The sequence below is a fragment of the Oncorhynchus tshawytscha genome, unplaced genomic scaffold (genome assembly GCF_018296145.1).
Source record: "Oncorhynchus tshawytscha isolate Ot180627B unplaced genomic scaffold, Otsh_v2.0 Un_contig_15429_pilon_pilon, whole genome shotgun sequence".
Classification (NCBI taxonomy): domain Eukaryota; kingdom Metazoa; phylum Chordata; class Actinopteri; order Salmoniformes; family Salmonidae; genus Oncorhynchus; species Oncorhynchus tshawytscha.
In genome coordinates this window covers 17670-35035 of record NW_024608629.1, presented here as the reverse complement: position 1 = coordinate 35035, position 17366 = coordinate 17670, and the positions used below count along the sequence as shown (strand labels likewise).

Sequence of the window (17366 nt, the reverse complement as noted above, 5' to 3'; positions counted from 1 at the left end):
ACTGGGTATACTATATACACAGGGGATACAGAGACCACAGGGGTTTAGACTGATCTACTGGGTATACTATATACACAGGGATACAGAGACCACAGGGGTTTAGACTGATCTACTGGGTAATACTATATACACAGAGGATACATCCTGGCGGGCTGTATCACCGCCTGGTATGGCAACTGCACCGCCCTCAACCGTAAGGCTCTCCAGAGGTAGTGAGGTCTAGACTGATCTACTGGGGCAAACTATATCCAGGACACCTACACCAGACCACAGGAAGGCCATAAAGACCATAAAGATCTCAAGGACATCAACCACCCGGTATACCTGTTCATACCATCCAGAAGGCGATCACAGAGGTGCATCAAAGGGGTTTAGAGACTGAAAAACAGCTTCTATCTCAAGGCCATCAGACTGTTAAACAGCCACCACTAACATTGGTGGCTACTGCCAACACACTGTCAATGACACTGACTCTACTCCAGCCACTTTTAATCATGGGAATCGATGGGAAATGATGTGATATATTTACTAGCCACTAAACAATGCTACCTTATATAATGTTTAGACATTGTTCATCTCATATGCATACGTTGATACTGTACTCTATATCATCGACTGCATCCTATGTAATACATGTATCACTAGCCACTTTAAGGCCACTTGGTTTACATACTTATCTCATATGTATATACTGTACTCGATATCATCTACTGTATCTTGCCTATGGGTTTACCATCACTCATTCATATATCCTTATGTACATATTCTTTATCCACACTGTGTATGACAGTAGTTTTTTTTGGAATTGTTAGTTAGATTACTGGGTTATTACTGCATTGTCGGAACTAGAAGCACAAGCATTTCGGGATTAACATCTGCTAACCATGTGTATGTGACAAATAAAATTTGATTTGGATTTGATTTAGACTGATCTACTGGGTATACTATATACACAGGGGATACAGAGACCACAGGGGTTTAGACTGATCTACTGGGTATACTATATACACAGGGGATACAGAGACCAGGGGATATATACACAGGGGACAGAGACCACAGGGGTTTAGACTGATCTACTGGGTATACTATATACACAGGGGATACAGAGACCACAGGGGTTTAGACTGATCTACTGGGTATACTATATACACAGGGGATACAGAGACCACAGGGGTTTAGACTGATCTACTGGGTATACTATATACACAGGGGATACAGAGACCACAGGGGTTTAGACTGATCTACTGGGTATACTATATACACAGGGGATACAGAGACCACAGGGGTTTAGACTGATCTACTGGGTATACTATATACACAGGGGATACAGAGACCACAGGGGTTTAGACTGATCTACTGGGTATACTATATACACAGGGGAAAGAGACCACAGGGTTTAGACGATTGAAATGATGGAAATGATGAGACAATTACATTGATGGAAGCTTCAGTTTGCAATATTAAATCTGATCTACCTCCTTAAAAAGAGCAGGTGTTTAAGAGCAGGTGTTCCTAATGTTTTGTACACTGTGTATACAGACACACACACAGACACATTAAGCAGACCTACCCACAGTTGCTCTACCGCCATCATAAATACAGCAGTCAGCTTCCAGACTGGTTCAGAGTTCACAGGGGTTCAGAGTTCAGAGTTCAGACAGGCATGTCTGTGGTTGATTATTCAAAGTGGATACAACACAGACTTCAGCTCAAATCATTCAAATGATTTAGCTGTCTTGTTATATTAGATAGGCACTCGAAGTTGAAAGAGACTCAAGTCAATCGGCCTGTTAGTGATTTTCTTCAGAAATGAAGGGAGAATGAAGCCCGTCATATGATATAGATATATATGGTATAGATGAATGAATGAAGGGAGAATGAAGCCCGGGGTTTTCCCTGCTGTGGCTATATTGGAACGGACCATATAGATATATATGGTATAGATGATATAGATATATGGTATAGATTATATAGATATATATGGTATAGATGATATAGATATATATGGTATAGATGATATAGATATATATGGCATAGATGATATAGATATATATGGTATAGATGATATAGATATATATGGTATAGATGATATAGATATATATGGTATAGATGATATAGATATATATGGCATTGATTATATAGATGTAGATGATATAGATATATGGCATTGATTATATAGATGTAGATGATATAGATGTTATAGATATATATGGTATATATATATGGTATAGATGATATAGATATATATGGTATAGATGATATAGATATATATGGTATAGATGATATAGATATATATGGCATAGATGATATAGATATATATGGCATAGATGATATAGATATATATGGTATAGATGATATAGATATATATGGTATAGATATATATGGTATAGATGATATAGATATATATGGTATAGATATATATGGTATAGATATATATGGTATACATGATATAGATATATGGCATTGATTATATAGATGTAGATGATATAGATATATATGGCATTGATTATATAGATGTAGATGATATAGATGTAGATGATATAGATGATATAGATATATATGGCATTGATTATATAGATGTAGATGATATAGATGTAGATGATATAGATATATATGGTATAGATGATATAGATATATATGGTATAGATATATATGGTATACATGATATAGATATATATGGCATTGATTATATAGATGTAGATGATATAGATATATATGGCATTGATTATATAGATGTAGATGATATAGATATATATGGCATTGATTATATAGATGTAGATGATATAGATATATATGGCATTGATTATATAGATGTAGATGATATAGATGTAGATGATATAGATGTTATAGATATATAGCATCGATTATATAGATGTAGATGATATAGATGTAGATGATATAGATTATATATGGTATCGATGATATAGATATAGATTATATAGGTATATGGTATCAATGATATAGATAGATGATATAGATATATGGTATCGATGATATAGATATAGATGATATAGATATATATGGTATCGATGATATAGATATAGATGATATATATATATAGATTATATAGATATAGATATATATGGCATCGATTATATAGATGGAGATGATATAGATATATTATATAGATATAGATGATATATGGTATCGATGATATGGATAGATGATATAGCTATATATATGATATCGATGATATAGATATAGATGATATAGATATATGTTATCGATGATATAGATATAGATGGTATCAATGATATAGATATAGATGATATAGATATAGACGGGGATACGATGATATAGATATAGATATATATGGTATCGATGATATAGATATATGTTATCAATGATATAGATATAGATGATATAGATATAGACGTATCGATGATATAGATATAGATGATATAGATATAGATGATATGGGTATATAGATATATATGGTATCGATGATGATGATGGTATCGATGGTATCAATGATATAGATATAGATGATATAGATATATGTTATCGATGATATAGCTGATATAGATATAGCTGATATAGATATAGATGGTATCGATGATATAGATATAGATGATATAGATATATGTTATCGATGATATAGATGATATAGATATATGGTATCGATGATATAGATATAGATGATATAGATATAGATGGTATCGATGATATAGATATAGTTGATATAGATATAGATGGTATCGATGATATAGATATAGTTGATATAGATATAGATGGTATCGATGATATAGATATAGTTGATATAGATATAGATATAGATGATATAGATATAGATGATATAGGTATAGATGGTATCGATGATATAGATATAGATGATATAGATATAGAAAGCACTGGACTAAAGTTCAGAGGTTGACACTCTGGATTTTAGGAAGTGCTGACGTGGTTATCTTGAGTTCTCTCCTTTCACTTCCCTGTTCTTTCCCCTTTTATCTTCCTACAAACTATTTTTGCTGACGTCTTACCGTTGTTCTGGATGTCTTCGACGATGTAGACCGAGTCGTTGATGGACACATCATCATCATCATCACTGAGAATGATAACCACGGGATGGATTCATGTCTCCAAACAACCTGCAAAATATATTTATATAAACCACACTGCAGTGTATATCCTTCACTCTAAAACCACACTGCATTATATATCCTTCACTATAAACCACACTGCATTATAGATCCTTCACTATAAACCACACTGCACTGTATATCCTTCACTGTAAACCACACTGCAGTGTATATCCTTCACTATAAACCCCACACTGCATTGTATATCCTTCACTATAAACCACACACTGCATTGTATATCCTTCACTATAAACCACACACTGCATTGTATATCCTTCACTATAAACCACACTGCATTGTATGTCCTTCACTATAAACCACGCTGCATTGTATATCCTTCACTATAAACCACACTGCATTGTATGTCCTTCACTATAAACCTCACAGCATTATATATCCTTCACTATAAACCACACACTGCACTGTATATCCTTCACTATAAAACCACACTGCATTGTATATCCTTCACTATAAACCACACTGCATTGTATGTCCTTCACTATAAACCACGCTGCATTGTATATCCTTCACTATAAACCACACTGCATTGTATGTCCTTCACTATAAACCTCACAGCATTATATATCCTTCACTATAAACCACACTGCATTGTATGTCCTTCACTATAAACCTCACAGCATTATATATCCTTCACTATAAACCACACTGCATTATATATCCTTCACTATAAAACCACACTGCATTGTATATCCTTCACTATAAACCACACTGCATTGTATATCCTTCACTATAAACCACACTGCATTGTATATCCTTCACTATAAACCACACTGCATTGTATATCCTTCACTATAAACCACACTGCATTGTATATCCTTCACTATAAACCACACTGCATTGTATAACCTTCACTATAAACCCCACACTGCATTGTATATCCTTCACTATAAACCCCACACTGCATTATATATCCTTCACTATAAACCACACACTGCAGTGTATATCCTTCACTATAAACCCCACACTGCAGTGTATATCCTTCACTATAAACCTCACTGCATTGTATATCCTTCACTATAAACCACACTGCATTGTATATCCTTTCACTATAAACCACACAGCATTATATATCCTTCACTATAAACCACACAGCATTGTATATCCTTCACTATAAACCACACTGCATTGTATGTCCTTCATATAAAACCTATTATATATCACTATAAACCACACTGCATTGTATGTCCTTCACTATAAACCTCACAGCATTATATATCATTCACTATAAACCACACTGCATTATATATCCTTCACTATAAACCACACTGCATTGTATATCCTTCACTATAAACCACACTGCATTGTATATCCTTCACTATAAACCCACTGCACACTGCATTGTATATATATAAACCTTTATATATCCTTCACTATAAACCACACATTATATATCTGCATTGTATATCCTTCACTATAAACCACACTGCATTGTATATCCTTCACTATAAACCACACTGCATTGTATATCCTTCACTATAAACCACACTGCATTGTATATCCTTCAGCATTGTATATCCTTCACTATAAACCCCACACTGCAGTGTATATCCTTCACTATAAACCTCACATTGTATATCTTCACTATAAACCACACTGCATTGTATATCCTTCACTATAAACCACACAGCATTATATATCCTTCACTATAAACCACACAGCATTATATATCCTTCACTATAAACCACACAGCATTATATATCCTTCACTATAAACCCCACACAGCATTATATATCCTTCACTATAAACCCCACACTGCATTATATATCCTTCACTATAAACCACACACTGCAGTGTATATCCTTCACTATAAACCACACACTGCAGTGTATATCCTTCACTATAAACCCCACACTGCAGTGTATATCCTTCACTATAAACCACACTGCATTGTATATCCTTCACTATAAACCACACAGCATTATATATCCTTCACTATAAACCACACAGCATTATATACCCTTCACTATAAACCACACAGCATTATATATCCTTCACTATAAACCCCACACAGCATTATATATCCTTCACTATAAACCCCACACTGCATTATATATCCTTCACTATAAACCACACACTGCAGTGTATATCCTTCAATATAAACCACACACTGCAGTTATATCCTTCACTCCCCACACTGCATTATATATCCTTCACTATAAACCACACTGCATTATATATCCTTCACTATAAACCACACTGCATTGTATATCCTTCACTATAAACCACACTGCAGTGTATATCCTTCACTATAAACCCCACACTGCATTGTATATCCTTCACTATAAACCCCACACTGCAGTGTATGTCCTTCACTATAAACCACACTGCATTGTATATCCTTCACTATAAACCACACTGCAGTGTATATCCTTCACTATAAACCACACTGCAGTGTATATCCTTCACTATAAACCACACTGCATTATATATCCTTCACTATAAACCACACTGCATTATATATCCTTCACTATAAACCACACTGCAGTGTATATCCTTCACTATAAACCACACTGCATTATATATCCTTCACTATAAACCACACTGCATTATATGTCCTTCACTATAAACCACACTGCAGTGTATATCCTTCACTATAAACCACACTGCATTATATATCCTTCACTATAAACCACACTGCATTGTATATCCTTCACTATAAACCACACTGCATTGTATATCCTTCACTATAAACCACACTGCATTATATATCCTTCACTATAAACCACACTGCATTGTATATCCTTCACTATAAACCACACTGCATTATATATCCTTCACTATAAACCACACTGCATTGTATATCCTTCACTATAAACCACACAGCATTGTATATCCTTCACTATAAACCACACACTGCATTGTATATCCTTCACTATAAACCACACTGCATTGTATGTCCTTCACTATAAACCACACTGCATTGTATATCCTTCACTATAAACCACACTGCATTGTATATCCTTCACTATAAACCACACTGCATTATATATCCTTCACTATAAACCACACTGCAGTGTATATCCTTCACTATAAACCACACTGCAGTGTATATCCTTCATTATAAACCACACTGCATTGTATATCCTTCACTATAAAACCACACAGCATTATATATCCTTCACTATAAACCACACTGCAGTGTATATCCTTCACTATAAACCACACAGCATTATATATCCTTCACTATAAACCACACAGCATTATATATCCTTCACTATAAACCACACTGCATTGTATATCCTTCACTATAAACCACACTGCAGTGTATATCCTTCACTATAAACCACACAGCATTATATATCCTTCACTATAAACCACACAGCATTATATATCCTTCACTATAAACCACACTGCATTGTATATCCTTCACTATAAACCACACTGCAGTGTGTATATCCTTCACTATAAACCACACAGCATTATATATCCTTCACTATAAACCACACAGCATTATATATCCTTCACTATAAACCACACTGCAGTGTATATCCTTCACTATAAACCACACTGCATTATATATCCTTCACTATAAACCACACAGCATTATATATCCTTCACTATAAACCACACTGCAGTGTATATCCTTCACTATAAACCACACTGCAGTGTATATCCTTCACTATAGACCACACTGCATTGTATATCCTTCACTATAAACCCCACACTGCAGTGTATGTCCTTCACTATAAACCACACTGCTTCAACTTCAATGATCTGTAAACAACTAGTTTAATGTCACTAGTTAGGGGGAAACAAACTATTACTTTCAATTCTGAATGGTGGAGATAAATAGATAATTGATGAAGGTGCACAGAGGCTAACTAATCCTATTCAATATCTAACCAACTAACTCAGCCTCGGCACAACCCAAAACACACAACTTGACCAGAGAAAACACATGTTTATTTTCATACTTAAAGGAGTATCAAAAGCGGATGTGACTAGTTAGTTAAAGTTACCTTTGCTTGAAAAGTGGATCACTTCTTAGTTGACAATACGGGTTATAAAGAGGAGAAACCGACACCGTTAGATGCAATATATATAAGGAGTAAATTAATTAAAAGTAGTTCATCCAACAACAAAAAAGGGGGGACGGCCTTTCCTCACGACTTTAGTTTTCCTGTTGAATTTATTTTTCGCGCCGGGTTCCGAAACCTCAGACCGGACGTGACGGATACCGCGTCACCCTTGGCGACCGGCCGAGAAGCGTTCCCTAGTTACCACGGCAACAACGTTAAAAATGTGAATTTTCGTCGTAAAAATGTATTAAACTTTTGGGTCTTCATTCAAAGTTCGGTTTTAGCACTTTGATTATTAAGGTTTAAGCGGGGTTAAGACGAAAAGGTTATAATCATAGAAATATAATGAATAGAACGGCGTTCCCCAACGATGGCATAATGGTTGGACTGGCAGACATTGCGAGCACATAGGGGCAAAGCAGGAAGTAAAAGAGAAGTGTACCCATCAATATGTGCTGGGATTTGTTGATTTGGCTGGCCCTAAATGTACACAGAGAGCTAACATTAATAATATGCATGTTAATTTCTCCCGGTTCAAAGTGGAGGAGAGATTGACTTCATCACTACTTATTATTTGAGCAGTATTGACATGTTGAATCCACCGAGGTGTCTGTTTAAACGACTAGCACACAGCTTATAAGACATGCCACCAGAGGTTTGTCCTGAACAGACTATGGGAGGCGACAGTACTACATAGAGCCATGACTACATAACTGCCTTAATGTTGCCGGACACCCAGGAAGAGGGGGGGGAGGTCATCTCATGGGGATCCTTAATAAATACAAATCATCCCAGAAAAATCCAATACAAACTAAACAAACATTACAAAACAATACCTTCCATTGCATGAAGCACATCAGTTAAACATCAATAGAATGAACATTCTACATTACCACGGAAATGATCGCATCACAATACCAGGCAGCCATTGTGTGTCCACCAATGGGTTCACCGGTCAGATTGCCAGGGGTTAGAGGTTCCAAGACCGTTCTATTCATTATATCTCTATGGGTGTAATTGCCATAGAGATGAATAGAGGGCTCATCGTTGTATCCGTGCCGTTGTTGAGCCCCAACAGTGGAAATGTCATACTACCCATAAAACCTAGTGGTCAAAACATGGAAATGGTTCCAATTGTTTCTCCGCCAGTCATTTTATCCATTGTGGTTGTCGTTATGAAAAAGTATAAACACAAAAAATGACAGGCTGCCTGACACGTTGTTTTCGCTGATAAGTCATTACACACAAGTACCAGTACTGTGTGATGTCATTACACTGCCCGGCCTCCTGCATCACCTCCTCCTGCCTATTCTCCTCCCTTTCTTCCTCCTGCCTCTACTCCTTGTGCCCAGCCTCTCTTCCTCCTCACTCATCCTCCTCTCCTCCTGTCCAACCTCCTGCCCAGCCTCCTGCCTCTCTTCCTCCTCCCTCATCCTCCTCTCCTCCTGTCCTACCTCCTGCCCAGCATCCTGCCTCTCTTCCCGGTACAGCGTCTTCTGCAAGGACCAGCGGGACCAGCAGCCCGGCCAGTGTGGAAGGGAGAGTCCAGACCTGAAGTCATCCAAGCCCAGGTCTCTCCAAGCCCAGCCAGTGTGGAAGGGAGAGACCAGACCTGAAGTCCTCCCAGCCAGGGTTGCTCCCAGCCCGGCCAGTGTGGAGAGGGAGAGTCCAGACCTGAAGTCCTCCCAGCCCGGCCAGTGTGGAGAGGGAGAGGCCAGACCTGAAGTCCTCCCAGCCCAGGTCGCTCCCAGCCCGGCCAGTGTGGAGAGAGAGAGGCCAGACCTGAAGTCCTCCCAGCCCGGCCAGTGTGGAGAGGGAGAGTCCAGACCTGAAGTCATCCAAGCCCAGGTCGCTCCCAGCCCGGCCAGTGTGGGAGAGGGAGAGGCCAGACCTGAAGTCCTCCCAGCCAGGGTCGCTCCCAGCCCGGCCAGTGTGGAGAGGGAGAGGCCAGACCTGAAGTCCTCCCAGCCAGGGTCGCTCCCAGCCCGGCCAGTGTGGAGAGGGAGAGTCTAGTGTCTCCATACCTGGTTCTTCTTGAACTCCGAACTGTCAAAGACCCGGTGAAGGAGAACCAGTGAACGGACCAGGAATGTTCTCCTGCGGTGCTACAGGGGCCCAAGGTTGACAGACAGTCAATGTTGAGACAAAGATGTCTTTATTTAAACAGGGAGTCAATGCTGAGACCAGGGAGTCAATGCTGAGACCAAGGTGTCTTTATTTAGACAGGGAGTCAATGCTGAGACCAAGGTGTCTTTACTTAGACAGGGAGTCAATGTTGAGACCAAGGTGTCTTTATTTAGAGACAGGGAGTCAATGCTGAGACCAAGGTGTCTTTATTTAGAGACAGGGAGTCAATGCTGAGACCAAGGTGTCTTTATTTAGAGACAGGGAGTCAATGCTGAGACCAAGGTGTCTTTATTTAGAGACAGGGAGTCAATGCTGAGACCAAGGTGTCTTTATTTAGAGACAGGGAGTCAATGCTGAGACCAAGGTGTCTTTATTTAGAGACAGGGAGTCAATGCTGAGACCAAGGTGTCTTTATTTAGAGACAGGGAGTCAATGCTGAGACCAAGGTGTCTTTATTTAGAGACAGGGGTCAATGCTGAGACCAGGGTGTCTTTATTTAGAGACAGGGGTCATGTGAGACCAAGGTGTCTTTATTTAGAGACAGGGAGTCAATGCTGAGACCAAGGTGTCTTTATTTAGAGACAGGGAGTCAATGCTGAGACCAAGGTGTCTTTATTTAGAGACAGGGAGTCAATGCTGAGACCAAGGTGTCTTTATTTAGAGACAGGGAGTCAATGTTGAGACCAAGGTGTCTTTATTTAGAGACAGGGAGTCAATGCTGAGACCAAGGTGTCTTTATTTAGAGACAGGGAGTCAATGCTGAGACCAAGGTGTCTTTATTGAGACAGGGAGAGGTAGAGGTCATGTGATGTAATTACACAGGCCGATGCTGCAGGGATGTAGAGGTCATGTGATGTAATTACACAGGCCGATGCTGCAGGGATGTAATGAGGTGATGTAATTACACAGGCCGATGCTGCAGGGATGTAGAGGTCATGTGATGTAATTACACAGGCCGATGCTGCAGGGATGTAGAGGTCATGTGATGTAATTACACAGGCCGATGCTGCAGGGATGTAATGAGGTGGTGTAATTACACAGGCCGATGCTGCAGGGATGTAGAGGTCATGTGATGTAATTACACAGGCCGATGCTGCAGGGATGTAGAGGTCATTTGAAGCAGCCTTTCTTCCATCGCGTGTTTGGAACAATGACAAAGACATCGGCAACTTTGTATTCTGTCGTCAACTCCGCTCTGAAGTGACCTGGCGGGCACCGTCAGGCAGAGATCAACATCTTGATGTATGTTCAGTGAGATCTGAGTTTACAGTGTACAACATCTAGCACTTAGCTGACATTTGTTTGTTTTTTTTAACAAGCTTTTTTCAAGTACAACATTAATATAATGATGGTTTTGGGAAACATTGAAGGAGATTTAATGATGCTCCTAACGAAGGTTTTAAAGAGGAATTTATTAGTCTTACGATGCTTCTGAGAAATCAGTCTCTCTGGGTCTCCTGTTCTCTCACCCAGAGGATTATGGTTGTATCCTAAATGGCACGTCTCTCTCCCTCCCTGCTAGAGGCACCTCTCTCCCTCCCTGCTAGAGGCACCTCTCTCTCTCTCCCTCCCTGCTAGAGGCACCTCTCTCTCTCCCTCCCTGCTAGAGGCACCTCTCTCTCTCTCCCTCCCTCCCTGCTAGAGGCACTCTCTCTCTCTCTCTGCTAGAGGCACCTCTCTCTCTCCCTCCCTGCTAGAGGCACCTCTCTCTCTCCCCTCCCTGCTAGAGGCACCTCTCTCTCTCTCCCTCCCTGCTAGAGGCACCTCTCTCTCCCTCCCTGCTAGAGGCACCTCTCTCTCCCTCCCTGCTAGAGGCACCTCTCTCTCTCCCTCCCTGCTAGAGGCACCTCTCTCTCTCCCTCCCTGCTAGAGGCACCTCTCTCTCTCCCTCCCTGCTAGAGGCACCTCTCTCTCTCTCCCTGCTAGAGGCACCTCTCTCTCTCTCTCCCTGCTAGAGGCACCTCTCTCTCTCTCTCCCTGCTAGAGGCACCTCTCTCTCTCTCCCCTGCTAGAGGCACCTCTCTCTCTCTCCCCCTCCCTCCCTGCTAGAGGCACGTCTCTCTCTCTCTCCCTGCTAGAGGCACGTCTCTCTCCCTCCCTGCTAGAGGCACGTCTCTCTCTCTCTCCCTGCTAGAGGCACGTCTCTCTCTCTCTCCCTGCTAGAGGCACGTCTCTCTCTCTCCCTGCTAGAGGCACGTCTCTCTCTCCTCCCTGCTAGAGGCACGTCTCTCTCCCTCCCTGCTAGAGGCACGTCTCTCTCCCTCCCTGCTAGAGGCACGTCTCTCTCCCTCCCTGCTAGAGGCACGTCTCTCTCCCTCCCTGCTAGAGGCACGTGCTCTCTCCCTCCCTGCTAGAGGCACGTGTCTCTCTCCTCCCTGCTAGAGGCACGTGTCTCTCCCTCCCTGCTAGAGGCACGTGTCTCTCTCCCTCCCTGCTAGAGGCACGTCTCTCTCCCTCCCTGCTAGAGGCACGTCTCTCTCCCTCCCTGCTAGAGGCACGTCTCTCTCCCTCCCTGCTAGAGGCACCTCTCCATCCCTCCCTGCTAGAGGCACGTCTCTCTCCCTCCCTGCTAGAGGCACGTCTCTCCATCCCTCCCTGCTAGAGGCACGTCTCTCTCCCTCCCTGCTAGAGGCACGTCTCTCATCCCTCCCTGCTAGAGGCACGCTCTCTCTCCCTCCCTGCTAGAGGCACGTCTCTCTCCCTCCCTGCTAGAGGCACGTCTCTCTCCCTCCCTGCTAGAGGCACGTCTCTCTCCCTCCCTGCTAGAGGCACGTCTCTCTCCCTCCCTGCTAGAGGCACGTCTCTCTCCCTCCCTGCTAGAGGCACGTCTCTCTCTCCCTCCCTGCTAGAGGCACGTCTCTCTCCCTCCCTGCTAGAGGCACGTCTCTCTCCCTCCCTGCTAGAGGCACCTCTCTCTCCCTCCCTGCTAGAGGCACCTCTCTCTCTCCCTCCCTGCTAGAGGCACCTCTCTCTCCCTCCCTGCTAGAGGCACCTCTCTCTCCCTCCCTGCTAGAGGCACCTCTCTCTCCCTCCCTGCTAGAGGCACCTCTCTCTCCCCTCCCTGCTAGAGGCACCTCTCTCTCCCTCCCTGCTAGAGGCACCTCTCTCTCCCCTCCCTGCTAGAGGCACTCTCTCTCCCTCCCTGCTAGAGGCACCTCTCTCTCCCTCCCTGCTAGAGGCACCTCTCTCTCTCCCTCCCTGCTAGAGGCACGTCTCTCTCCCTCCCTGCTAGAGGCACGCTCTCTCTCCCTCCCTGCTAGAGGCACCTCTCTCTCTCCCTCCCTGCTAGAGGCACGTCTCTCTCCCTCCCTGCTAGAGGCACGCTCTCTCTCCCTCCCTGCTAGAGGCACCTCTCTCTCCCTCCCTGCTAGAGGCACGTCTCTCTCTCCCTCCCTGCTAGAGGCACGTCTCTCTCTCCCTCCCTGCTAGAGGCACGTCTCTCTCCCTCCCTGCTAGAGGCACGTCTCTCTCTCCCTCCCTGCTAGAGGCACGTCTCTCTCTCCCTCCCTGCTAGAGGCACGTCTCTCTCCCTCCCTGCTAGAGGCACGTCTCTCTCTCCCTCCCTGCTAGAGGCACGTCTCTCTCCCTCCCCTGCTAGAGGCACGTCTCTCTCCCTCCTGCTAGAGGCACGTCTCTCTCTCCCTCCCTGCTAGAGGCACGTCTCTCTCCCTCCCTGCTAGAGGCACGTCTCTCTCCCTCCCTGCTAGAGGCACGTCTCTCTCCCTCCCTGCTAGAGGCACGTCTCTCTCCCTCCCTGCTAGAGGCACGTCTCTCTCCCTCCCTGCTAGAGGCACGTCTCTCTCCCTCCCTGCTAGAGGCACGTCTCTCTCCCTCCCTGCTAGAGGCACGTCTCTCTCCCTCCCTGCTAGAGGCACGTCTCTCTCCCTCCCTGCTAGAGGCACGTCTCTCTCCCTCCCTGCTAGAGGCACGTCTCTCTCCCCCCTGCTAGAGGCACGTCTCTCTCCCCCCTGCTAGAGGCACGTCTCTCTCCCCCCTGCTAGAGGCACGTCTCTCTCCCCCCTGCTAGAGGCACGTCTCTCTCCCCCCTGCTAGAGGCACGTCTCTCTCCCCCCTGCTAGAGGCACGTCTCTCTCCCCCCTGCTAGAGGCACGTCTCTCTCCCCCCTGCTAGAGGCACGTCTCTCTCCCCCCTGCTAGAGGCACGTCTCTCTCCCCCCTGCTAGAGGCACGTCTCTCTCCCCCTGCTAGAGGCACGTCTCTCCCCCCTGCTAGAGGCACGTCTCTCTCCCCCCTGCTAGAGGCACGTCTCTCTCCCCCCTGCTAGAGGCACCTCTCTCTCCCCCCTGCTAGAGGCACGTCTCTCTCCCCCCTGCTAGAGGCACGTCTCTCCCCCCCTGCTAGAGGCACCTCTCTCTCCCCCCTGCTAGAGGCACCTCTCTCTCCCCCCTGCTAGAGGCACCTCTCTCTCCCCCTGCTAGAGGCACCTCTCTCCCCCTGCTAGAGGCACCTCTCTCTCCCCCCTGCTAGAGGCACCTCTCTCTCCCCCCCTGCTAGAGGCACCTCTCTCCCCCCTGCTAGAGGCACCTCTCTCCCCCCTGCTAGAGGCACCTCTCTCTCCCCCCTGCTAGAGGCACCTCTCTCTCCCCCCCTGCTAGAGGCACCTCTCTCTCCCCCCTGCTAGAGGCACCTCTCTCTCCCCCCTGCTAGAGGCACCTCTCTCTCCCCCCTGCTAGAGGCACCTCTCTCTCCCCCCTGCTAGAGGCACCTCTCTCTCCCCCCTGCTAGAGGCACCTCTCTCTCCCCCCTGCTAGAGGCACCTCTCTCCCCCCTGCTAGAGGCACCTCTCTCTCCCCCCTGCTAGAGGCACCTCTCTCTCCCCCTGCTAGAGGCACCTCTCTCCCCCCTGCTAGAGGCACCTCTCTCTCCCCCCTGCTAGAGGCACCTCTCTCTCCCCCCTGCTAGAGGCACCTCTCTCTCCCCCCTGCTAGAGGCACCTCTCTCCCCCCTGCTAGAGGCACCTCTCTCTCCCCCCTGCTAGAGGCACCTCTCTCTCCCCCCTGCTAGAGGCACCTCTCTCTCCCCCCTGCTAGAGGCACCTCTCTCCCCCCCCTGCTAGAGGCACCTCTCTCCCCCCTGCTAGAGGCACCTCTCTCTCCCCCCTGCTAGAGGCACCTCTCTCCCCCCTGCTAGAGGCACCTCTCTCTCCCCCCTGCTAGAGGCACCTCTCTCCCCCCTGCTAGAGGCACCTCTCTCCCCCCTGCTAGAGGCACGTCTCTCCCCCCCCTGCTAGAGGCACGTCTCTCCCCCCTGCTAGAGGCACGTCTCTCTCCCCCCTGCTAGAGGCACGTCTCCCCCCCTGCTAGAGGCACGTCTCTCCCCCCTGCTAGAGGCACGTCTCTCTCCCCCCTGCTAGAGGCACGTCTCTCTCCCCCCTGCTAGAGGCACCTCTCTCCCCCCTGCTAGAGGCACCTCTCTCTCCCCCCTGCTAGAGGCACCTCTCTCCCCCCCTGCTAGAGGCACCTCTCTCTCCCCCCTGCTAGAGGCACGTCTCTCTCCCCCCTGCTAGAGGCACCTCTCTCTCCCCCCTGCTAGAGGCACCTCTCTCTCCCCCCTGCTAGAGGCACGTCTCTCTCCCCCCTGCTAGAGGCACGTCTCTCTCTCCCCCCTGCTAGAGGCACCTCTCTCTCCCCCCTGCTAGAGGCACCTCTCTCCCCCCCTGCTAGAGGCACCTCTCTCTCCCCCTGCTAGAGGCACCTCTCTCCCCCCCTGCTAGAGGCACCTCTCTCTCCCCCCTGCTAGAGGCACCTCTCTCTCCCCTGCTAGAGGCACCTCTCTCTCCCCCCTGCTAGAGGCACCTCTCTCTCCCCCTGCTAGAGGCACCTCTCTCCCCCCCTGCTAGAGGCACCTCTCTCTCCCCCCTGCTAGAGGCACCTCTCTCTCCCCCTGCTAGAGGCACCTCTCTCTCCCCCTGCTAGAGGCACCTCTCTCTCCCCCCTGCTAGAGGCACCTCTCTCTCCCCCTGCTAGAGGCACCTCTCCCCCCCTGCTAGAGGCACGTCTCTCTCCCCCTGCTAGAGGCACGTCTCTCCCCCCCTGCTAGAGGCACGTCTCTCTCCCCCCTGCTAGAGGCACGTCTCTCTCCCCCCCTGCTAGAGGCACGTCTCTCTCCCCCCTGCTAGAGGCACGTCTCTCTCCCTCCCTGCTAGAGGCACGTCTCTCTCCCTCCCTGCTAGAGGCACGTCTCTCTCCTCCCTGCTAGAGGCACGTCTCTCTCCCTCCCTGCTAGAGGCACGTCTCTCTCCCTCCCTGCTAGAGGCACGTCTCTCTCCTCCCTGCTAGAGGCACGTCTCTCCCCCCCTGCTAGAGGCACGTCTCTCTCCCCCCCTGCTAGAGGCACGTCTCTCTCCCCCTGCTAGAGGCACGTCTCTCTCCCCCCTGCTAGAGGCACGTCTCTCTCCCCCCCTGCTAGAGGCACGTCTCTCCCCCCCTGCTAGAGGCACGTCTCTCCCCCCTGCTAGAGGCACGTCTCTCTCCCCCCTGCTAGAGGCACGTCTCTCTCTCCCTCCCTGCTAGAGGCACGCTCTCTCCCTCCCTCCCTGCTAGAGGCACGTCTCTCTCCCTCCCTGCTAGAGGCACCTCTCTCTCCCTCCCTGCTAGAGGCACCTCTCTCTCCCTCCCTGCTAGAGGCACGTCTCTCTCTCCCTCCCTGCTTGAGGCACCTCTCTCTCTCCCCTCCCTGCTAGAGGCACGTCTCTCTCCCTCCCTGCTAGAGGCACCTCTCTCTCCCCCTCCCTGCTAGAGGCACGTCTCTCTCCCTCCCTGCTAGAGGCACGTCTCTCTCCCTCCCTGCTAGAGGCACGTCTCTCTCCCTCCCTGCTAGAGGCACGTCTCTCTCCCTCCCTGCTAGAGGCACCTCTCTCTCTCCCTCCCTGCTAGAGGCACGTCTCTCTCCCTCCCTGCTAGAGGCACGTCTCTCTCTCCCTCCCTGCTAGAGGCACGTCTCTCTCTCCCTCCCTGCTAGAGGCACGTCTCTCTCTCCCTCCCTGCTAGAGGCACGTCTCTCTCCCTCCCTGCTAGAGGCACGTCTCTCTCTCTCCCCCTGCTAGAGGCACGTCTCTCTCTCCCTCCCTGCTAGAGGCACGTCTCTCTCTCTCCCTC

General features: G+C 46.8%; 1 protein-coding gene and 1 long non-coding RNA gene across 2 annotated transcripts; both read left to right on the top strand.

Annotated features, from left to right (window-relative positions):
• Nucleotides 1–8997: 8997 nt before the first annotated feature.
• Nucleotides 8998–10135, top strand: LOC121843676 (predicted GPI-anchored protein 58). The gene is made up of 2 exons (XM_042313447.1): nucleotides 8998–9091; nucleotides 9528–10135. Exons 1-2 carry the CDS (start codon nucleotides 8998–9000, stop codon nucleotides 10133–10135), a joined length of 702 nt encoding a protein of 233 aa, XP_042169381.1.
• Nucleotides 10136–11003: 868 nt separating this feature from the next.
• Nucleotides 11004–11554, top strand: LOC121843677. The gene is made up of 3 exons (XR_006081703.1): nucleotides 11004–11049; nucleotides 11182–11313; nucleotides 11359–11554. It is a non-coding gene; the product is annotated as an uncharacterized LOC121843677 (long non-coding RNA).
• The last annotated feature ends 5812 nt before the right edge of the window (nucleotides 11555–17366 follow it).